Below are 25,093 nucleotides of genomic sequence, written 5' to 3'. Positions count from 1 at the left end.
CAATCTTGTTTAGAAATTTCTTCTGGTCAATTTCAGTTATGAAATAAAATTAATCTAATGACCGTTAGTATTACCTTACAAGGTAAAATAGTAAATGGAAATAAACCAGAGAATACTGCGGCAGACTGGGATGTGACAGGTCAATGGATGTGCTTTTCTCTTTACTTATGTGCATCAGATTTCTTCAGTGCATCTCAAGGCCTTATCTGGAGGCTCCTGACAGAAGAGGTACTTGTGCCCCCTCCCTGGACCACAGCCTGAGGCTGGGGAGAGAGCAAGCCAGCAAGCATCGGGGAGAAGTGCCTCAGGTCCTCTTGATGTGGCGAGTAGGAATGGTGGTGTGGCATGTCTAGGTACAAGAGGATAGAAGACTGGCCAGACCCAGTGTCCCACAGGTCAGAGTGGCATAAGAGGACACCCACAATGTCCTGAAGGTTTCTGTGTAGAGAAAATTTAGCTGAGAAAGAGAGAGAACCAGGGGGTTGGCCCAAGATGAAGTATGAAAACCAGGTGAGGACGGAGCTGCCCTCTTAATGGAGAGAATTAATGGGAACCCCCTTGTGTCCTGCAGACCCCCCAAGGGAGCATGTGTCATCTGCTACACCCAGAACCAGACAGCACAGATTAAGACCAAGAAGTGGGCTCCTAGGATAAGCCCTTGAGAGCTGAGCTCAGTTCCAGGGAAGAGGAGAGGGCAGGGAGGATAAAAGGGAGGACGTTTTCAACCTAATTGTGACTGAATTATAAACTTGAATTGCCTAAGAAATGACTGAATTCAAATGAATTTCTCTGAGAGTGACGATTAAATTTTCTCAATTATAAATTGAAATTACACTCAATTATAGGAGAATAGAGAAAATTACGTTTTTGCACACATGAGTCAGTAACTGTGAAATCTGTACTGGCTCCAATACTTACAGGCAGCCAGGTATCAGTAAATTCTCAAGAACAGACCATGGGATCATTATGGGATGCTCTTCCAAGTTATTGCTCATCTGTGGCTGCAGTGCAAAAAGTCAACACAATGTCTTATCATCAGAAATCATGACAAAATATATTCCAATTTCTGTTCAAAATGTTCTCTTTATATTAGAAAGCAGAGCTAATGCTTGTTGGTGGAACAAGAACATGTGTTGAAGTTCTGAGGCGGTTCAGTCCAGATGATAAGCCTATGATTCTAAAAGGGGGAAGTATGAAATTGCAGGTTCTTCTGAATATCTTCTGTTTGCTCCTTCTAGGCCCACTGCCAAGCCTCGGTACCCTGGGGGGTGGGCAGGGCCCTAGGGCTCCCACCTTTGAGAGGCATTGGCAGGAACTTGGAGGGAGGGAGAAGAATGAGTCGGGGTATTGGTTCCCCCATCTCTCTTTGGGAGAGTATCTTCAGCTTCCCAGGCTTCTTCCTTGCCATGAAGTGAAGGGCCAGGCCCCATTAACGATTCCTCCTCCTCTGCCATTGCTGCCAGAGCGTAAGAGGTAGGTTAAGGGTCATAGCTAATGGCCTCTGGCCCTTTAAATCTGGTAACCATAGCACCACAGGCAATGTCATTATTGTGTATTTGCTGCCTGTAGAGAAGGAGGCTAGTACACTTAAAGGAGGGCTCCACCCCAGGGAGGCAAGTCAAAGCCTGCCACCACCACCCAGGATTTCTCTAGCTGGAATCTGCATATGGGCCCAAGGGAGCCCATTATGAATACACCTGTTTCCATACACTCCCAGCCAACACTCTAAACAATTTGTGCTCTTGCTGAGGAAGACCCATGAGAAATTGAAAAAAAATCTTTTCTGGATGACATTAAGAAGACCGTGACATGATGTGGGTAAGTTTCATCATATAATGAATCTTGTGCCCGCCTAGGCCTCTGGTGAAGTCTCATTTCTGCTAAGGCACAGGTGAGCATTCTGGACAAACCATACTATTATTTTGGACAAATTAACACGGGTTTCAGTAACTGGACATAGACTGTGAGGCAATTTAGGTATGTTTTACATAAATGCATCCTTTCCTACCCAATAGCATCAAAAAGTCAGAAAGTCAGTTCAGTGCTTAAAAACCTGAATAAATTAAAAATGCTTCACAATCCACCTTTTAGTTTTTTCCTTTTTACAATTGATAAGCCAGTATTGATACACTATTTTTAACTAAAGTCCATAGTTTACATTAGAGTTCATTCTTTGTGTTGTACAGACTATGAGTTTTGACAAGCGCATAATGTTGTGTATTCATCATTATAATATCATAAAAAATAATTCCACTGCCCTTAAAAATCCCCATGCTGGGCTTCCCTGGTGGCGCAGTGGTTGAGAATCTGCCTGCCAATGCGGGGGACACGGGTTCGAGCCCTGATCTGGGAAGATCCCACATGCCGCGGAGCAACTAGGCCCGTGAGCCACAACTACTGAGCCTGCGCGTCTGGAGCTTGTGCTCCGCAGCGAGAGGCCGCGACAGTGAGAGGCCCGCGCACCGCGATGAAGAGTGGCCCCCGCTCGCCGCAACTAGAGAAAGCCCATGCACAGAAACGATGACCCAACACAGCCATAAATAAATAAGTAAATAAATAAATAAATAAAATTAAAAAAAAAAAAAAAATCCCCATGCTGCATATATTTGTCCTTTCCTCCCTCCCTCCCCAGCCCCTGGCAACCAATGATCTTTTTACTGTCTCCAGTTTTGCCTCTTCCAGAATGTCATATGGTTGGAATCATATAGTATTGTAGATTTTTCAGACTGGCTTCTTTCACTTAACAATATATATTTAAGATTCCCCCCAAGTCTTTTCATGGCTTGATAGCTCATTACATTTTATTGCTGAATAATATTCCATTGTATAGATGTACCACAATCTGTTTATCCATTCGCTTATTGAAGGATGTCTTAGCTGTGTCCAATCTTTTTGTAATTATGAATAAAGCTGCTATACACATTTATGTGCATGTGTTGTATGGACATAATGTTTTCAAATCACCTAGGAATGAGATCGCTGGATCATGTGGTAAGACTATACTCAGCTTTGTAAGAAACTGTTAAACTGTGTTTTAAAGTGGCTGTACCATTTTTCAATCCTATCGACAATGAATGAATGAGAGTTCTGGTTGTTCCAAATTCTTGCCAGAATTTGGTACTGTCATTGTGTAGGGTTTTAGCATTCTAATGGTGATTTTAGCATTCTATTTGTAGTGATATCTCATTTTAATTTACACTTCCCTAATAGCTTACAATGTTGGGCATCTTTTCATGTGCTTGCTTGCCATCTGTATGTGTATTTTCTGTGGTCAAGGCTATTCAGATATTTTGCCCATTTTTCTAGTTGGGTTGATTTCTTATTGGTGTGTTTTAGGAGTTCTTGTATATTTTGGGTACAAGTCCTTCATCAGATATGTGTTTTGCAAAAATTTTCTCCCTGTCTATGGATGCCTTTTCATTCTCTTAACAGGGTCTTTTGCATAGCAGAAGGTTTTAATTCTAATAAGGTCCAATTTGTTAATTTTTTCTTCCATGAATTGTGTATTTGATGTTGTATGTAAAAAGTTATGACCAAATGCAAGGTCACCTAGATTTTCTCCTATGTTATTATCTTCTAGAAGTTTTACAGTTTTGCATTTTACATTTATGTCTATGATCTATATGGAGTTAATTTTTGTTTAAGGTGTAAGATTTGTGTCTAGATTAATTTTTTTGCATGTGGATGTCCAGTTGTTCCAGCACAATTTGTTGAAAACACTATCCTTTTTACATTGAATTGCCTTTGTTCCTTTTTCAATGATTGGTTGACTCTATTTGTGTGGGTATATTTTTGGGCTTTCTATTCTGTTTCATTTATCTGTTTGTCTTTTCTTTTGCCAATACCACATTGTCTTGATTACTATAGTGTTATGGTTAAGTCTTTACATTGAGTCTTGTCAGTCCTGTGACTTTGTTCTTCTTCAATATTGGGTTGATTATTCTGGGCCTTTTGCCTTTCGATACAAGCTTTAGAATCAGTTTGTTCTTATCCACAAGATAATTTACTGGGATTTTGATTGGAAATGCATTGAATGTATAGATCAAGTTGGGAAGAACTGACATCTTAATAATATTGAGTCTTCCTATCCATGAACATGGAATACCGCTATATTTATTTAGATCTTCTTTCTTTTATCAGAATTTTCTAGTTTTCCTCATATAGATTTTTTTTTTTGTGCTAGTGTTTATGGTGTTGTGTTTCTAATGTTGAATCCATTTGTTCATTGTTAATATATAGGAAAGCAATTGACTTTTATATGTAGGTCTATCTTTTAAATGTCTTCTTTGCCCCTGTCTCTCTTTGCTTCTTTCTGTTTCTTGAAAGAGAGAATGGAACTCAGGATTTGGAAAAAGATATTAAATTAAACATTTCTTAATTAGTAGACTTCAATTTTGAAGAGCAGTTTTAAGTTCATAGAAAATTGAGCATACAGTATAGAGAATTCCTATAAGCCTCTCAAGCCCCTCACAGTTTCTGCTCACATCTTGCATCAGTGTGATACATTTGTTATGACTTTAGTTTTTAAAATTTAATACAGAAAGTAGGTATTTGTGCTTTTAGGCAAAAAGAAATAATTCCTGCCCTCATGGAATCTACAGACCTCACTGGGAAGGCTGAACAAAATGCCTCCATATAAGCAACTAATACAAAATAGTTTACAGTTTTTTTTTCTTTTTTTTTGCGGTACGCGGGCCTCCCACTGTTGTGGCCTCTCCCGTTGCGGAGCACAGGCTCCGGACGCGCAGGCTCAGCGGCCATGGCTCACGGGCCCAGCTGCTCCGCGGCACGTGGGATCTTCCCAGACCGGGGCACGAACCCATGTCCCCTGCATCAGCAGGCGGACTCTCAACCACTGCACCACCAGGGAAGCCCACAGTTGGGTTTTAATATGTGTCCTTCCTTAAGTGAAAGGGAGAAATTAGGAGTAGTAGTTTGGAGTAGATAGGGAGCCAGCTCTCCACGGAAGAGGTGAGATGTAGGAAGGCTCTGGAAGAGTAGCAGGATTTGGAAAGATAGAGATTGACTGGATGCAAAATGTAAGCATAAGAAATGTCATGCACAAGGATGCAGAGGGCAGTCTGGAAGGGGTGGGCTTTATCACGCTTGGCAGAGGTGGGAAATGACCTTGAAGAATGTCAGTGTGTATGGACACCAAGGGGGGGAAAGTGGTGGTGGTGGTGGTGGTGGTGGTGGGATGAACTGGGAGACTGGGATTCACATATATACACTAATATGTATAAAATAGATAACTAATAAGAACCTGCTGTATAAAAAAAAAATAAAATTCAAAAAATAAAAAGAATGTCAGTGTGAGCAATCAGAAGCTGATAAAATGCTTAGAGCTGAGTTTCTAAGCAGATCTTTGGGGTCTGGTTCTTTTAGGATCATTGGGTTTTGGTTTCACATATACCTCAAGGCAGATATTCTGAACCCTTTGCTTCTTTGAATCAGAGTTACAGGCTCATGCCAGGGAGTGTTTCTAAGGAGAAGCACTGCCCTTCTGGGGAAAAGCTACCAAATGGGTCTGTACCTTTTTCATTTGCTACAAGAGTAGAATTTCATGTACACATATCAGGAAAAAGTAACTTGCTTGGGAGGTCCAAAATAGTAACACAGACCCCAAGGGAAGTTGCCCTGAGTTTCCCAGTCCCCTCACTGCCTGGCTGCATTGAACTCACTCTCTTTGAAGGGCTCTGTCATTTCTGGCGGGCAGGAGAACCCTGTGGAGTCTCCGAGGAGGGGGGAAAGCGAGGAGGGAAATGTATGAATCCCATAGCTTTAATCTCCTCTTACTACTAAGGGAAGAGCAAAGAGGGCATTAAATGCCCTATTTTTTTTTTCTTGGTCTGAATTAACTTATCTCAAGATGCCTCTCTAGAGTTATACATAATTGTTTATTTAGGTCACCAATAATGATCCTGCAGGGATTCAAAAAAGTTTTTATAGCGAAAGTACACATTCACATTAGAATTTTAATTACTGCCTTCTCCATATAGCCTTCCTTCATAATATCTCTCTGCATCCAACCCCTTTTTCCCCCCCATTCCTGCTGCCACCAGGAGTGACGTGGCTGAATTCAGGCCACTTACCTAACTATAATGATAGCCACATACTTGATCTCCTTGGCTACAAAGTCCCTCTCAAAGTGGCTTGGTTTCAAAATATGGAATCCACTCTTTTCCTTCATAATGTCTCATTCATTCTTTCTGTGAAGCATCTCTTCCTTTGGATTCTCACCTTATCCCAGGACCCTGCACCTTACCTCTAACTCTCCCATATATTCTGCATTAAATCTAGGCTCTTAAGCCTGGATCTCAAAGTGTTTGCTCTAAAAACTTACAAGGCATCCCATGCATTGCTCCTGTCTTTGGTCCGCTGCAGCTCATGGGTATCCCTCTGCCTGGCATTTCTTTCTTCCCTCTTCCTCTAAAGGACGAATTGAGTTCTACCTCCTCTATGTAGGGTTGCCATTTTAAGCAAATAAAATACCTAGATAGACAGTTAAATTTGAATGTCAGATAAATAACAAATAACTTTTAAAAGTACAGTACATACTTATACTTAAAAAATTACTTGTTGTTTATCTGACATTCAAATTGAATTGGGCAATCTATATTTTTTCTGTTGAGTCTATCACTATGGAACTTTTTCTTAATGATCCAATTATCTCTTATCCCATTGTTTTTAGTTCCACAAACATCTCATTCAGTCTTTCATTATATGCTATCTTGTATTATTGATCGTATATACAGAATTAACACTTATTGATCAACTATTCAATAGTAGGCACTGTGCTTAGTTCTCTTTATACAATAGCTTATTGAATTCTTAGAAGAAATATGTGGTACGGTAGTACTACGCTGATACCCATTTTATAAATGAGGAATCCGAGTCTTTGAGAAGTTATTTTATTTGTTAAGGTCCCAAAGGTAATGAAACTTGAACTTGCATCTGTCTGTAGGGTGACCAACTTATTCCGGTAACCCTGGCACTGTTTTTGTTTTAAAACTGAAAGTGCCGTAACCTGGGAACACTCTCGGTTCCAGGCAAACCCTATAAGTCTGACTTCAAAGCCCGGGATTCTATCCTGCTTCCCATTTTTTGGAGAATTTTAATTTTTTTCCTCTCAGTTAGGCTATAAGCTCCCTGAGGACAGGGCAGTATCTAATGGCATTCATGATACTTAGAATTATTTAGTACATGCTTGACAAAGGAGGACCAGGAGCTCCCCTCACAGGTCACACCTCTTTTCTTGGGCCTCTTTGGATGGCAGGAGCTGAGGACCGTGTGGACCAGTGTGCTAGGAGGTGCCCGATCTCAGATGCATCAGAGATCTGAGCGTGGCCAGTAGTCTTTGCAACAGAGACACACAGTGTCCATGATGTCTCTGGCCATTGCTTGCAAAGATGCTAGGCTATTGTTACTAGCAACGATTCCTCTAAATTGGTGAAATGCAGCTCCTTAGCAGGCGTGTGCTGCCTCACTTGACAAGCTGAACCTTGAGAGACTCCCTGCGTTGAATTCTGAGTTAGGGCATGGGTGAAGCTGGAGAAACATCAGCACCTTGCTGGATGGACAGCACCCAAGAAAGCTGAGTGGCTGGGTTTTTTTCTTTCTGGCACTGTGCTTTTGTGCAATGGGCACATATCCAAAAAATTAATATATTCTTACATTACTACGTAATAGCTAAGTGGTTGCCGCGTTACTGTTATGCGGCAAAGTGGTTGATGAAGTGTGATGTGAAACGCAGAAAGAGTAGGTTTCCAACCCCTAAGGGCATCTGTAAAACTTGCCTCAGCTCCATTCTGAATGCAGGTCATTATTGAGCACATATTAAATATAAAACCTAAGCTGTCTGTGGAGAAATCATTTATAAAAATCATTTGCTATTTTAAAAAAATCTACAGAAATTGAATTGATAAAGGCTAAGACTCAAGGTAACTATTCTTAGGTGCTTAATTTCACTTTAAAATGCTCGAATTTTAAAATATGCTTTTGTTTCAGGCTTTCCTTAAGAGAGTATATCAGATATGGGACATAAAGGTTAGGCGGGGTTTCTGTTTTGAAGAGTGCTGACAGATTCCTTCTTTTTCCCTCGTTAGAAACTCAGGTGGCTTTTCCTCAGAAGTGCATTAGGGTTGTGATTACCTTGATGATGATAAAGATATTGCCTGATATATTTTGATGGGCCTTGAAAAGATAGACTATAACTTCTTCTTGGGTTGAACCCCATGTGAATCTAAAAAAGCAATTCACACTTATTTTTACTTTAACTGTTCCCTGCTGTTGCAAATATGGTTAGGTATGGAATGTCAGAACCGATCTTATTATCAATGCTGTTTTTGTCACAAAGGAGACTTTCTCATGACTCAGTACCAGCTAATGGGTCTGTCAATGGCTTTCTTTGTTAGGTGAGTCATTTGATCCATTGTTGACAAGGTGCAAGGTGCTCTCTACCCACTCTCAGGAAGTTCCAGTGGGTCTGACATTCTCTCAACCCCTAATCAAGATGTTATTATAGCAGCTGCTGATTTCCAGTGAACAGAGATGAAGCTGTATTGGTTTTGTAAACAGCTGCTGGAAAGACAACTTGATGTAGCTTTAGTGATGTATGAATGCCTCCCACTTTAGAGTGTGTGCATGCATGTGATACAAAGACAACTTCTGTGATTTCTAAATTCCTTGGACATAATAATCTACCTTTACTGAGACTGAAATCTTAAAGGACCAGGCCCATTCAATCAACAAATATTTATTAAATTTTTACTATGGGCCCGATACTAGATATGTTCTAGTTACTGAGGATATAGCAGTGACAGAAATAGACGAAAACTTCTGTCCTCCTGGAGCTTCTTCTTTTAAAACTTTTTTTTTTTTTTTTTTTTTGCGGTACGCGGGCCTCTCACTGTTGTGGCCTCTCCCGTTGTGGAGCACAGGCTCTGGACGCACAGGCTCAGCGGCCATGGCTCACGGGCCCAGCCACTCCGCAGCATGTGGGATCTTCCTGGACCGGGGCACGAACCCGTGTTCCCTGCATTGGCAGGCGGACGCTCAACCACTGCGCCACCAGGGAAGCCCTTAAAACTTTTAATTGGGAAAAAAAAATGTCAAATTTACACAGAAGGAGAAAATAATTTTCCTATTATTCAGCTGTAATAATTATCAATATTTTGTCATTCTCTTTTCATTTATCCCTCCCACCACACACTTTTTTAAAATAATGGAGCATATTAAAGCAAATTCCAGATATTAAACATTTTATCATAAATTCTTTAGTATGAATCTCTAACAGATAAGGATTTTTTAAAATAAAAACAAAATCATGTCATTATCATACATAACAAAATCAACAAAAAATTCTTGGTGTCATTTGGTATCCAATTTGGACTAAATTTCCCCCAGGTGTCTCAAGAGGTCTTTTTACACTTCTTTGTTTGAATCCAGGTCCAAACAAGGTATGCATATTACAGGTTGTGGAGATATAGCTCTTACGTCTCTTGATTTATAGCCGTTCCCCTTAGCTATTTTTTGGAATTGGTTCTTTGCCCTGTAGAAGTTCCCACATTTTGGATTTGGCGGATGGCATCCTCCTGGTGTTGTCTGTGATATTCCTTTATGACTCACAATTTCTATAGAATGATAGTTATATCTAGAGGCTTGAGTAGAGTCAGTTTCAATGCGGCGGGGGGGAGGCAGTACTGGAATGAACATCCTAGTGGAAACTGGCCTGATGCTCTCTTTGTGTGCTAGAGATGTTTCTGGAGTTGTCTTGGTGGCCCCAAACTGGAGTGACCAGTATGAAAGACTGAGCTCTTGTACAACAGCGGCAGTTTTGATCCTGATGCCATGAAAAATTCCCTTTGTTCCTTTTTCTTTTATGTCGGACTGTAAAGAAGACTCTTAAAAGTGGTTATGTCACGAGATGTTTGTGAGTGGCGCCAACTGGAGGGCCCCGCACAGGAACAGGTGGTTCTGAAAAATTCATTTGTTATTGTCTTCTTCGGAAGCAGGCTAATGAAAGAGAGGATAAACTTATAGAATAGGCTGGATCTAAATGAGATCAGTTGAATTAGAATACCTGAGGGAGTCTTTAGGATTCACGTATTTGGTGAAAGGTATCCAGATGATGTGAATGTGCAACAGGGAATGAGAACCACAGATTCAGATGATAAGGCTTGTGAGGTCTTCAGTTTGCAGTCCGTTTCAGCAGGCAGTCCCTATTTGAAGTCCTGAGAAAGAAAAGGACGTAGGTCGGGGAAGGCAAGCCCGAGTAGCATCAGTAGGAAGTTCCTGGGATCTCTGGTGACTATTGATTTGTAAGGATTTCAGTGGTATTGATGAAATTTCTTCATTAATAAATTATGTCATGAACTTTTTTTTTTTTTTGAAGAATGAGGAAGGGACTTCAGTTTGTGGAATTCAGAAATATGAAAGAAGGAGAGGATGATTCTATGAGCCAACAGAAGAGTAGAGTTGCCATTTATTGATATGGGAAGGTTATGGGTAAGGGTTCTATTTTGAACATGTTATATTTGAGATGCCTATTAACAGATGTCTATTAATCTAGAGCATACTCTAGATTAGATGTTGAGTAGACAAATGAATATATGTCTGAAGTTCAGGGCTGGAGACAGACATTTTGGAATCATGAAAATAGAGATGGTATTTAAAGCCAGGGACTGGAAGAGATCACCTAGTAAATGAGAAACTGGCTTCCTGGAAGCTCCTATAGGACCCTTGTAATGGTTCCTTTGAGGCATATCTATGAAGGTGATTGCTGAGTTATAAAGAATGCTGATATTTTTTTTGTTTGTTTTACTAAATGTTACCAAATTGCTCTACAGAATGTATTTAGCAGTTTAAATTCTCATCAGCAGTGCATGAGGATTCCCATTTCCCCAAATCTTTGCCAGTACTGGGGATTATCTTTCTGACTTTTGCCAGGTTGATGGGTAAATAGTGGTGTGTTGGAGTTGACTCATGAGAGCTGACTGAGCACATTTCTTCCCAATTTCTTGTTCAGTGACTTCACACTGGTAGCTTGAAATCAGCAGGGGTGAGAGTATCTGTACCATGGAAACTGACAAACACTACAAATTAGGACTCTCCCTCAACTCCCAGCTGTTTTTAAGATATATACCAGCAAACCAGTGGCTATCAGCAGTATCACACTGTCTGTCTTTCCTTTCTCTCATTACTAGTGAGTTTGAGCATCTCTTCTGTGTGCTTGCTATCCTGGCTTTCCCTTCTGTGAATCACCTATTCCTATCCTTTTCTCACTTGTATATTGGATTCTCTGACTTCTTTTTGTTGATTTGCAAAAGTTACTTACATATTTTAGATATGAATCCCTAGCTGCTTTTGAATATCTATCTCCTCCCGATTTGTCAGCTGCCTGTTAATTTTTTCCATGGTATTTTTCATTGAAGAGAAACCTTCACTGTGATATAGTCAAGTCACCCAGTCTTTTGTTTTAAGGTTTGCACTTTTGCCGTCTTGTTTTATGAAGTAAATCCCTACCCCTGATTCATACAGATTTTCTCCTACATTCTACCTACTTTTCACATGTAGATCTTTGATCAATCTGGAGTTCACTTTGAATATGGTAGACATGGGGCATCCAACTCTATTTTTTCTTCTTAAACTAATCTAGTTTCCCCCAAACCATCTTCTAAATAATTTATATTTTTCTCACTGATTTGCAGCCCCACATTTACATATATTGAGGTCCCAGGGGTCTGCTTCTGAGGGTTCTATTCTGTGTGGCTGTTCCATTTGTTTCTGTACTAGTAGCATACTATTTTTATCACTATGTAGTAATGACGTAATGTCAGGCAGGGTAGGTTTCCTCTCTCTGTTCTTGTTGTTCAAAATTGATTTAACTATTTAAAATTTTATTTTTCCTTATCTATTTTGTAACTTTATGGAAGTTCCTTAAAATTTGAGTTCCTGATGGAATTTTGGTTGGTATAACGTTGAATTTAGAGATTAAATGGATATTTTTACACTGTAAAGTCATCCTATCCATAGTATATCTTCTTTTTTTTAATCTTCTTTTATGTCCTTAAATAGAACTTTAATTTTCTCCATAAAGTTCTTGCAAGTTGCTAGGTTAATTCCTGAATATTGTGCTTTAGAGTTTTATTGATATTGTGAATGGTCTCTTACAATCTATTATATTTCCTGGGTGCTTACTGATGAAGTAGAGGAAACGACTGATTTTTAGAAATTGATCTTGTATTTGGCAACCTTGTTGTACTCACGTATAATGTCTAATAGTTGATTCTGTTGGGTTTTTTATGGTGATGATTTTATCATCTGCAAACATGATAGGAAGATTTTAGGGGTCCTACCCAGGGCTCTGATAGTCTATATTTAACTACCTCTGCTAGTTGGTCTCCAATCTGGCACCCCAATTCTAACAGCTGGATGTCTCCTGTACACTCACATTCTGGAAACAAGCCCTTGTCTTCCTCCCCCGTGAATCATATCCTGCCCAATACCTCAGTCCACGTACCAGCAGTGACACTGTCTTCTTTTGATTTTCTTCCCCAACCATTTTCTCATGGACTGTGGTCCTGTTAGCCCCTGACAGACCTTCCTGATGCTGACATTCTGATTGGCTATCTGAATTTCTCAATGATCCCTGCTGCTCAACGCAGCATTTCTGTGTCCTGAATGCCCCAAAGTACACCCTGTGCAGATAATACAAAATTGTGGATCAACACAGGCCTTCATGATAGACAGACTAGGGTTTGAATCCTATTTCTGTCCCAGGGTACAGTGAGCAAGTTCCACAGCCTCCTGGAGTCTGATTCTTCATTGGTAAAGTGAAGGCAAGTAAGATCCCATAGGTAGGAATCAAACTGTGGTCAGTCAGTAATGTCCCCTTCTCCACATGGATGCTGACCACTGAGGCTGGTCACCTCCTGGGACTGTGGTTTATTGCTACATTGTCCAGGAACCTTGTTGTGCCTTCAGATATAACTGAATCTCAGCAGCTGCAGCTGGACCATTTCCCCATGTGCCTTCCCATCCCAGTGGACGTTTCATGTTCCCAGTTCTGGCCCCATATCATTACCCAGTCCAACTCCTGGTCTGAGGATTGTATAACCCATGGGGTGTTCCAAGAAGCATGACTCCAATCAGTGCTTGCATTCTTGATGATGGTCTAGGGAGTAACTTCAGTTTTTTCAGTAAATGTAAGCAAGTGAGTGGGAGATTCTCTCTCTAATGGCTTGGTATCCTGGGAATTTGCCAAGGCACTGTATAGTGTTTGGGCGTAGCAGAAAAAGCTAGTGGCGGGGCTGGTTCTCACAGAGACTTTCATTATAGTGAAAAGTAACTCAGCCAGCCACAGCCTGTCAACCACTAACAGTGGTTTCTCAGAGGGATAATTTAAATCAGCAATAAAGTGAACTGTATATGTGGAAAGTTTGCCAACAGCACCTTCTGTTACACATAGACCTTTATGAATTTCTGTGGCTTACTGACAATAGGGCTTATTTACAGTTGCTTCAAGCCAACCAAGGGCAGATTATTTTCCTTCTTTTAACCAGTCAAAGAGGTGGGTGGGGTCAGACGAGAACTGGGTGTGATGAGAGCAGAGAGAGGGAGGCGGAACCCCCGAAGGGAGGAGGAAGCATCTGTGTCACATCATCATCCCTGAGAGTGCATAAGGTGCTGAACCTGCAGGGACAGAGAAACTGGCAGCTGACCAGGGACTGTGGGATGGTCATGGTGTTTAAACGTTGCATAAGCGCTATGAATTTTAGTTGACAGTATGTTCCACCCGATTCCACAATGGGATGTGACTGTCGCAAATGAGTATTTCGATACTGTGAGCTATGCTAATAGAAGCATAGGGCCAAGAAACAGGTGGCAGTCTCTCTCCTCTCTGCACTCAACAGGACACCCCATTCGTTCCTGAGCGTCACATTTAAGAGAGCTCTAGACAAGCTGGGATGCACCATAAAGAGACCCTTAAAATGCTGGTGAGTGGAATCTTAAGCATGTCTCATAAGGAGCAGCCTAAAGGACTGAGAATGCTTTCCCTGGATTCCTTGGAGTTGGACATGATCTGGAGTCTTCAGGGTAGAAATAGAACCCAATAAGGAAGAGATGCAGGGAACTGTATTTTAGCTTCTAAGGTAGGAAGAACTTTTCAACAAGGCTGGTCAAAGATGAAATGGCTGCTTTCAAAGGAAGTGAATTCCTGGTTACTGGAGGTGCTCAACTATGGCAACTTGGTGGGAGGATATCGTAAGGAGGACTCAAGCAAATGGAGGGGGGTCTTTTCCAGGGTCTGGAATCAATTATTCTAACAGGAAAAGATGCTCTTGAGTGCCCGAGCACTTACCTCTGCTCTTGAAGAGTCGTGGTTGACATTAATTTGTCCAACATTTGCTCTTGCCAGGCACTGCATTTGGTGAACGTGGAAGTACAGTGTAGTAGTTGGTATATCAGAGCCAGAATAAAAAGGCCTCAGAGAAAGTTGTTACAGGGGAACACTACTGGCTCCCTGTTACAAACTTCAGTCATGGGGAAACAATGGACTCATTAAGTCCCTTCATTAAGTGTCAAGTAACACCTTTCCTTCCACAGACCAGGATGTCAGCATTCATCACCACTTTCTGATTCTTGGGGGATGGAGAAGGGGGGAAGGAGAGAAGGGGGTGAGAAGGGAGCAAAGCATCAGGGGAAATAAACTTCTGGGACGACTACTCATGCATCCTCTTCTGCCTCTACACTGACACCCTTGGGTGTAATCATTCAACTTGGCTATAGCCTTGACTAGGCTTTTTACAGCAAGACCTGCAAACAGGTAATTGACTGATGGCGCTATTCTGGGCGATGCATGGGGCTAGATACTGGGGAGCCTAAAAAGGGTAAGACGTGGTGCCTGCCCCTAAGAAGGTGTTGGAGTGCTTCCAGCCCAGGGATGTGGGACTGGGAGGCCAGTCAGACTGGTCTAGCTAAGGGCTTTGACGGAGGAGCGTCTGTTCAGCGTGCCATGGGCTGTTTCCCCAAGCATGGCCTAAGGCCAGGCGGGGTTCCGCCGAGAGCCTGCCTCGGCTGCGGTGGAAATACCACAGTGGCGCCCCATCCTCGCAGGGTTGACGCCCGAAGCCCACCAGACCTTTCTAACCTCGAGCCTCAACCGTCGCTCTGCGGAGGGGCTCCGGGGTCGAAGGCAGGAGGCGGCGAGCTCAGGCGCGCGCTCCCCGCCTGTCTCCCCTCCCCGGCGCGTGCGCGGGCCTGGGCCGAAGCCTGCGCGCCGCCGGGACGCCTGTACTGCGCGCGCGCGCGCCGACCCCGCGTGGGGCCAGGCTTCGGCGCGCGCGGCGCGGAGGCGGCAGGCGGGAGGGGCCGGGCGAGGTCGCGGAGCTGCGCTGCGCAGCGTGGCGCGGCGGGAGGCCTCGCGGCCGGCTACCGGAGAGCGGTGCGGGGAGGAGAAGCGCGCCTCTTAGCCTTCTCTCCGCGCCCCTGCGTTCCCCGTCGGCCGCCCGGAGAGGACAGGAGGAGGCAGGTGGGGCGGGAGGGCGCGGGGGCTCCGTGCCGGGCGGGCGGGGGTGCGGGTGCTCGAGGGCCGGTTGACGGTTCGGGGAGGGCAGCGCGGAGGCGCTGGGAGCCCCGCGGTCGCCTGCAGTGGGCGCCGGAGTCGCCGGCTTCTGGAGGCCTCCCTGGGGCGAGGGCGGGGTTGGAACGGCTCACAGGCGGGGAGCCGGGTTTCTGGTTTCTGTTCCTCACCGCCGGTTTAACTTCAGGATGAGATGCTGCCAGGTGTGTGGGACGGGCTGGACCCCACGGCGGAACTGAGTTCCGGCCCCCGCTCCGCAGCTCCAGCTTTGACCGCCCCGACGCCCTTGGGAGAGCGTCTCGCGCGCAGCGGTGGGCAGCGTGCTGTACCCAGCCCTTCGTGGTTTTCCTGAAAGGGGCCTCTTCACATCTCTCATTACTCCCCTTGCTTAATAAGCTGTTTGAGAAATCTTTTGCCGGTGAGAATTCAAAGCTAAGACAAATGACTCTGCTTCCAGTCGTTTGCTACCCCGAGATTCCTTAATTCTAAATCATGGAAAGGGAAGTTAGGGAAAACACTTGCGCTGAGACTGCTAAACAGAGACTCCTCATCCTTGTGGGTTAAATTGGTGGCTTTATAATGTCAGCTTTCTTTTGAATTAGATGTCAGGTTGTTCATTAATCTAGAGACTATGTAGGCAATTTGAATTTAAACTCTGAGGCAATGTTTTGATACGTATCAGAGGAGGATATTCTCATGGGATGATAACTTGCTGTATGTTCCCAGCTAGACTGTGCTTCACATTGTAGCAACGTCATAGTATAAATTGGTGCCCTTTAAATATTTCGATGAAGAAACACCCTCCTTTGAAACATCCGCCAAATACTTTAATTGTACTTCACTTTCACATTGACATTTGTCATTTATATTATCTTCTGCACGAATTAAAGTCATGTAAATGGCAGAAGATCACGTGGTGCGGGACATGAAGCAACTGTGCAGAGAAAGAAGATAATTGAAATTGGCAGAAGTCTAGCTTTCTGCATTTTTATGAGGCAAAGCCATCCTGGTTTCCATCCTATTTTGCTAATTTAAATATGCATTTTGAAATACTCTCGTTTGATATGGACTACCTGGGCTGTAAGATTGAATCTTGAAATAGAATGAATTTGTTTATTTGTTTTATAGAAGATTTGGCACATGGTATAGTATTTTGCAGGATTTATTTCGGACGTTTCAGATTTACCAGAAACAGCCCCTATCAGCAAGGCTTTTAGAAAAATATTTATATGATGTCTTTTATGGCTTATAACAACTCCAATTTTGAAACATACTAGTGATCTTCATGTTACAGAATCAACTTAACACTTTATCCCAGTGTAAATCTGCGAACATCTGGTTACTTTTAGGCTTACTGTTCTCTTGTTAATTATGTATAATTAAGTATGCCACCATAGGCTTGCTTAGGTTGTTAGCCTTTGTTCCTTGTTGTTTCAGGCATTTGTATATTGTTTTCTTGTCTAGAGTTTGATTCAGTAGAACTTCCTGAGATGAGGGGAGTGTTCTTTCTTCAGTGTTCAGTATGGTAGCCACTAGACACATGTGGCTTTTGAGCATTTATGTTTTTAGCACTTACGTTAATGTTAGCGCATTGACCAGGTATCTCTGAAAAAAATACAAAATATTAGAGCCATGTTACAAGTTGCATTTACTCAGAGCTGATTCGGGGTGATGAGATTCATATGTAAATCAAACTTTGGGGAAGTTGATTCTTGTTATTGCATCTGTTATGTACACAGTTAATTGGGGCCAACTTTTAATCTTGGATATCTTTACATAATCCATTCTCACCAAGTAACCATAGTAGGATTTGAAATGAAAGTATATACTCAGTCCAGCTAGGCACATCTCTAGGTTTAACCAAGATTCCCAGATCCTTAGACCCAGAAATCGCTTTTAGGAAAGGATTCTAAACTAAAACTCTACAGAAGTTTGTGGAGGTGTATAGCTTTCTTAAGTGGGACAAAAGGTAGAATGTTGGGCTTTTCGTGTGAAAGAAAGGGAATGGGACCAGGGGAAAATGCAATGCAGACACAAAACATGAAGAATATTCACTGCATTGTTCAGGTAATATAGTAGCTTCTATGGGTTTGAAATATCTAATATGTAAAGTGAAGTTGATTACATCTTGTTGAATGAATCATCTTTCCACGTCAAATCTAGGATTTGAATATTTATTAAATGTGTATAAAACACTAATCTAGCTCCTGGGGCAAGTGATAGTCGTGTAAGATACAGTTCCTGTCTTTAAGGATCTCAAGTCTACAAAAAAATGAAAGGTACACTCTGAAGATCACTTTAAAAAATAGTTTTGAATGGGAAACCCCACTCTTTGAAAGGGAGGTTTTGAAAGGTGGCTTCCTCTTAACCAGCTCAGAAAGAAAACCACTTAGTCATTTTGCTGGAGCATTAAAAACATGGCTGAGTCCCAAAGTGTGATTGTAGTCAGATTAACCTTCCTAAGACAGCTTGAATCAGGACAGTCTCCTTTTAAAAAATCAACCGTTTCCAGTGCTCATGGAATTAAGTGGTTTGGTGTTTGATCAGGTATAGAAAGCACTACTGAGGAGAGTCCTAAAAAACCACAACAGCCTTTCCTCTTACTAGATGTGCCTGAGTTCCAGCCTGCTATTCCTTTAATGGGCTCCCCTTTTAAATTTATGCCCCTATTTCTGCCTACTCATCTTTCAGGACTCATCTCAGTGATGCTTTTTTCACTGCACCATTTCTGATTCTCAGGAACTCCCATAACAAATGTTCCTTGTACTTAGGTTATGGAACATATTTCACTCAGTTTTATCGTCTATAGTTATTAGTACTATTTTATTCACCCTAGTAGACTGTAAGCTACCTAACAAGCATGGACCATCTGTTACTCATTTTTGTATTCTCTGAAACATCTAGAATAGTGTAGTGCCTTGTACATATTAATATTTATTAAATTTTAATTCTGGTCCTTGACTTTAAAGGATGCTTCATACCCGGCATAGACTATTTTGCTCAAATTTACTGCCAGGTAGGTAATTTGTAGAAGCCAACAAGTAGAAATCCTGACTGACTTTGAATACTGAGAAGCTATAGTATTGAAGGAGGGCTGTCTTTGTGGTAGGCGCTACTTTTTGAAATTGTTAGTATTTGAGGAAGTTCACCATGCTGTATGGCAACAACTTTTCCTATTTATGTGGCCAGGGTAATGTCAAAATGATTCAAAGTATTGGGTGGCGAGTAATTTTAGCATCCAAGAAACCTTGAATACCTTTAACATAGTAACACTGTATTAAGTTATTTGATATATAATATCCATGTCCATGTAAACATGTACCTTATGAGAAAAAAGAAATTGCCTTACTCTTTACCAGTTTCTGCTGGTATTCAGAAAACATATGAATCTAATTGGAAACAAACCTCTTAGCTCAGAAAGGTGACTGTTTCTTTGGAGCAGGGTGGTGATGGTAGGTAAGCATGATAGGTAAAGGTGATAGACATAGAGTTGGTTTACCAAGTATAATAGAGCACACATTGAATAATATCTAGCATGGCATTATCTGCTAGAGTAAGCTATCCGTTAACCATCTTTACTTATTCTATTCTTTCTACTGAAATAATCTAAAATCACCTTTATTTAGTTTTGTAATATAGTTTTCTGCTTATATTTTGAACAGATATAGAGGTCCGTAATATTTCAGACTGCAAAGATTTGGTGCAAAAGAAACTGGAAGGTTTTTAAGCTTCAGAGTTCAGTTTTACTAACATTTTCTCTGCATTCTGTGTCATCTCTGATATGTGTGCTGGGGTGCAGCAGCTGTCTAATTTAGACATATTTATTCTGAGTGCTCATGTTTCCTGGAAAAGAGAGGTAGTATAAATGATGTGGTTTAAAAGGCACGGCCTTCCATCTTCTGCTGGGACGAACTAAACAGATCCTCTGCATTGTTACGTGAAACCATGTCGGTAAGCTCCTAGATTTAGATTTGTGCAAGTGATATGGTCAATTTTCAGTAAAGGTTTCTGGGATGTTGGAAAATAATGAGCACATTTTCAACTAGATTTTTTTCATGTGATGAGCACGTGGCATGAGCTACTGGATGACAGATGATAGAACCTGTGTCAGATCCTATGAGAAGTTAGAGATGCACCTACAAGGGATAACATCTCGTTTGTTACTGCGAGTAAAGAGAACATCACCCATTTAGGGTAGCTCAGTGTTTAAAAAATGTTTTCACCTATTATTAGGAAATATATAGTAGTAGTTTTTTATTACTCCCGAGCTTTGCCTAAAAAGATTACCTGTGCCTGAGAGACAGTGTTAAGCAATGTATATTCTTTAACAACAGTTCGCTAAAAGGAAATATTTTTCCCTTTCTCTCTAAAATAGATTTTTGAAGGTTGAAGTTAAAAATGTCAATAGATTAGATATTTTAAAAAAATAGGCTTTTTGTGACTGAAGGCAGTTATTCTAAGTTGCATACAAATATAATAGATATGCTTTTCCCCCCCCTTTCATTAAAGGTGGCTTTCTAGAAGATGACCATAGAGGACCTTCCGGATTTTCCATTAGAAGGAAGTTCGTTGATTGGAAGATACCCATTTTTATTTCAAGGTTCTGATACACCAGTTATCTTTTCCATTTCTGCAGCACCAATGCCTTCAGACTGTGGTACGTTAAGTTGCTGTGTTTATTTTCTGTGAACTGGTGACTTGACTTCTGTCTTACACCCTTTTATTATTTTATTTTATTTTGTGGTACGCGGGCCTCTCACTGTTGTGGCCTCTCCCGTTGCGGAGCACAGGCTCCGGACGCGCAGGCTCAGCGGCCATGGCTCACGGGCCCAGCCGCTCCGTGGCATGTGGGATCTTCCCAGACCAGGGCATGAACCCGTGTCCCCTGCATCGGCAGGCGGACTCTCAACCACTGCGCCACCAGGGAAGCCCTGTCTTACACCCTTATTGTACTCCTAATTTTTCCTGAAACCATTTGTTGTGGTTTTCATAAAATTGCTAAATTTTCCTTTTTCAAAAATAACAATTGCTTATTGCTTTTTCTGCCTCTTAAGCTAAACGCTTTATTTCTGCTGTCATCATTTTTATTATGTAAAAACGTTCATTTTAAGCACCATGGTGGATTCAGAGGATTTTATTTTTTAGAATGCAGCGGTGCTTAGACATCTAGCATTCTTCTGCTATTGATGTATTTATTTTGGTTAAATATATTGACTTGCTTAAAAAGCCATGTACTGAAAAAGAAAAAAAAGACATAAAAGCACAGTGCACTAGCCATCTTTAAGGGCCCTGTTGTCTCTGCAATACTGGGATTCTAATTAACAAACCAAATAATCACTGCTGAAATGATCCAAACTTGGGTGACAATGTAACAACAAGTGATGTGTTTTAATACACAAGCAAGCCTAATTTGGATCCTGTTTCAGTTGTCTCCCATTGTAATTATCAGTGTATACACAAAGTATAGTAAAACAAAACAATAAAAGCCCTGTACTTAGAGAGGGTGAGACCTTTCCCTGGAACATGGCATGAGATTAATTCATATTTAAATTGGTTCATTTAAATATTCTTTGTAAAATGTAAATTTAGGAGTATTCTAGTTTTCTATCTATTTAGACTTATTTCCCCCGGACCCTATTTTATCAGGTAGTTGATAAAGGAATAAAAGAAAACCAGGAGGTAAACTTGATGGATGTGTTACATTTCTAATTTAGTTAGAGTTTTTCAAGTAAAATATTGGGCCACCATTTCAAATTGTCTTTGGAGGTAGAGATAATGCAATTTTTAAATATTAGTGAATATAAAATGATTGGATTGTGAATTTGTCTTTTTAGTCATATCCATTCTAATAACTACTCATCTCCAGGTATGCTATTTTATATGTTCAGATTCTATAGCAGCTTGCCTTGCAGTCATCAAAGGTGTTACGTAAAACCTGTGCCTACTAGATCTTGGGAGTTATTTGCAGTGTTTACAAAAATTGACTGGATATTGATTTTCAGATACAACAAAATCAGTTATGTGGGAACAACCTTGAAAAGCACTTTGTACCTTGCTAATGACACTTCCCTCATTCTGTCTTGAGTCATAACTGTCTTATTTCCTTTCCCAGACTATAGCTCTTTGGATGGAGTAGAATCATGTTTTGTTTTTGTTTATCTCATTGGGCTAATGTAGTCATTTGTTGATATTAGTTGTTCAGTGTTTGTTGAATAAATACATTGGATGAAAGGTGATAATGGATATTGTTCCCTTTGTATAAGTGAAATTAAAAATTGCCTGTATTCTTAGAACGGTAGATTCTTAGAATCTGAATGGACCTATAGTTCAGCTTTCCCTACTCATTTCCCAGTATAGAAATTATGTTTTCAGGTTCTCTGATAGATAACCATTCAGCTGCTTGGATATTGTCAATAGTGGGAAACTAATGAAATAGTCCATTTCATTGTTAAAATTTTAGTTGTGAGAAAATTGTTTTTGTATATGGACTCAAAGTATGTCTCCTTGAAACTTCGGCTAACTGGTTTGATATGTAGAACAAACACATATGATGTGTTTTAACTAACTACATCACAAAAACATATGATGACCTTCAAATATTTGAAGATAATTTGGACATTTTAAATTAAGTCTGTACTTCTTTAGACTACACATTTCTGGTTCCTTCACCAGTCTCTCATTGTCAGGATTTCTAGACCTTTTTCACTCTAGTTGTTTTCTTCTTAGTATGCTGTAGTCAGGCAGTGTCTCCTTAAAATGTGGCATCCAGGGTTGTATTTATTGAGTAAGTATTTGTTGAGGGCCTGTTATATGCTAGGTACTGTCCTAGATGCTGGGGATAGCACGGTGACCAAGACCGACATTCTAGGAGGGAAAACAGACAATAAACAAACAAATGAAGAAACAAATCATAAATATTATAGATTATAATGAATTCTGTGGAGAAAAGCAACAGGGTGCTGCGGCAGAGGATAATGGAGCAGAGAGGCTGTTTTAGATGGGCTGGTCATCTGGAGAATCAGAAGCAGCTGGTTGAGAGAAGAGCCTGGAGAGAAGTGTTCCAGGCAGAAGGATAGGAAATCAAAGGCACAGAGTCGGGGAAAAAACTTTGGTGTGTCCTAAGAAATAGTGGAAGGCCTTTGAGGCTGAGAAGCAAAGTGGTTGAAGGGCAGAATGGCAGGAGATGAAGTTGGAGAGGAAAAGGCAGGGGCCAGACCAGGCAGGATCGTTTGGTAGGGAATTTGTATTTTATCCTAAATGTAATGGGAGCCATTGAATGTGAGACTGAGACTGAGATTAAAATCAAGAAACAAAGAAAAAGAAACCAACCCACACAAACCAGAGCTTAGTCATTCAGCTCAGTGTTGACCCTCAAGGTGGTTACCCTGCAAGACTACAAAGATTTTTGGACTCAATTTTGCTTTGAATGCCTTCAGAGTCAGTTTACATGTATTAAAAGTCCCCAAGTGTATTGTTATTAGTTTTACATAAACAGTGAAGTTATCTCTTAAAGAGATTTAAGCAATAATAATAACAAAAAAATCTATTTACCCACATAGTTACCATTTCTAGTGTTATTCATTCCTTTGTGCAGACCAGATTTTCATCTGATGCCACATTCCTTCTGCCTGAAGGGCTTCCTTTAATGTTTCTTGCAGTGCATATCTGCTGGTGAGGAATCCTTTCAGCTTTTATATGTCTGAAAACATCTTTATGTCATCGTCTCTTTTGAAAAATATATTTGTTAGGTATAGAATTCTAGGTTGATAGTTTTTTCTTTCAGTGCTTAAAGATGTTGCTTCACTGTGTTCCCACTTGTCTTGATGGGAAATCTGCTGTCATTTTTGTTTCTCTGTATGTAATGATCTTTTTTTCCTGACTGCTTTTAAGATTTTCTGTTTATCATAGGTTTTGAGTAATTTTACTGTGATGTGCCCTGGTGTAATTTTCTTTATGTTCTTATGCTTGGGGACTGTTAAGCTTCTTGGGTCTGTAGGTTTCAATTTTCATCAAGTTTGGATAATCATTATTTCTTCAAATACTTTTTCTGCCCCTCCTCCTTTTCAGACACTCCAGTTACACAAATATTAGACCACTTGAAGTTTTCCCACAGCTCACTGATGCCTTTTTTTCATATTTCAAGAACTCTTTTTCTCTTTGTATTTCATTTTGGGTAGTTTCTATTGCTCTGTCTTCAGGTTCATTAATCATTTCTTCTGCAGTGTCTAATCAGCTGATGATCTCATCCAGTGTAGTTTTCATCTCAGATGTAGTTTTCATCACTAAAGTTTGATTTGGGTCTGTTTAACCTTTTGAACATTTGGAATACAGTTATAATGGCTGTTTTAATGTCCTTTTCTGTTAATTATAATATTTGTGTCAACTCTAGATCTGTTTTGATCGACTATTCCCCTGATTATGGGTCACGTTTTTCCCTTTGCAGGCCTGGTAGTCTTTGATTGGATGCCAGACATTGTGAATTTTACCTGCTGGGTGCTGGATATTTTTCTGTTTCTGTAAATATTCCTGAGCTTTGTTCTGGGATGCAGTTAAATTACTTGGAAAGTGTTTGACCTTTTCAGATCTTGCCTTTATGATTTGTTAGGTGGTTCTGGAGCAGTGCTAATCTGGGGCTAATTACTCCTCACTACTGAGTACTCTACCCAAAGCCTGATGAATTTTTTTCTCACTCTTTTTAGTGGGAACAAGCACAGTTCTAGGCTCTGTATGATCACTGGGCACTAATCCCTCTAATTCTTTTGGATGGTTCTTTCCCTTACCTCAGGTTTTTCCTCACAAGCATATATTAAATACTCAAGGGGGACTCCCTTCAGATCTTTGGGGTTCTCTTGCTTTGTATCTCTCTCCTGTCTGATACACTGCCCTGTGAACTCTAGCTGCCTTATTTCCTTGAGCTCTCAGCTTTGTCTCCGCAACTCAAGGAGTCTGCTGGGCTTTTTCTTGGTTTCCCTCTCTCTCTGCTGAAATCTGGAAAGTCTCAGGGCAGAGACATGGGGGCAGTTGTGAGACTCCCTTGTTTGTATCCTGTCTCTTAGGGATTGTGTCTTTCATTAACTGATGTCCAGTGTCTTGGAAACCTCATTTCATCTCTTTCCTTTGTTGTTGTTGTTTTTTGGTTGTTTCAGAAATAAGAACACATATGGTCCCTGTTATTCCATCTTGACTTGGTGGGGTATCCTTCCCATCTACCCTTCACCTCCTTTCTTTTGATTAAAACTTTTTTTTTTTTTTTTTCTGTGTGGAAGCTTAAAATTTGGGTGTAGTTAGATTTGTTAATATGTAGTATAGCTTAGAGTTTAAGATTATAGGTGAGTTTGGATTATAGGTCAATCCTGACTCAACAGGATTGAGGATCCTGACTCAACAGGTTCACACACTTCACAGTTGTGTGATCTTGGGCAAATGGCTTACTTTCTGTATTCCTTTGTTTTTTCTTTGATAAAATGAGAACAATAATAGTACCTACATCAAAAAAAAAAAAAGTACCTA

The 25,093-nt window shown here is 40.9% G+C and overlaps 1 protein-coding gene across 7 annotated transcripts in view; it reads left to right on the top strand.

Moving 5' to 3' along the window:
• The first annotated feature begins 1,538 nt into the window (after positions 1 to 1,538).
• CLIP4 (CAP-Gly domain containing linker protein family member 4) overlaps positions 1,539 to 25,093 on the top strand; it is a 75,957-nt gene continuing 52,402 nt past the window's right edge. Inside the window, exons 1-2 of one of the 7 annotated variants that reach the window (XM_027113482.1) lie at positions 1,539 to 1,818; positions 20,093 to 20,240. In XM_027113482.1, coding sequence (XP_026969283.1) covers positions 20,108 to 20,240 — 133 coding nt within the window. In that variant the 5' untranslated portion in view covers positions 1,539 to 1,818; positions 20,093 to 20,107. Of the gene's footprint in view, positions 1,819 to 13,867; positions 13,998 to 15,049; positions 15,533 to 15,624; positions 16,002 to 20,092; positions 20,241 to 25,093 lie in introns of those variants that run through there. The other 6 variants (XM_027113479.1, XM_027113481.1, XM_027113478.1 and 3 more) reach the window with 6 other exon arrangements.

This window comes from Aethalodelphis obliquidens, unplaced genomic scaffold (genome assembly GCF_003676395.1).
Source record: "Aethalodelphis obliquidens isolate GAN/ISIS:26980383/991018 unplaced genomic scaffold, ASM367639v1 scaffold12, whole genome shotgun sequence".
NCBI lineage: Eukaryota > Metazoa > Chordata > Mammalia > Artiodactyla > Delphinidae > Aethalodelphis > Aethalodelphis obliquidens.
This window is presented reverse-complemented; position numbering and strand designations above follow the sequence as displayed.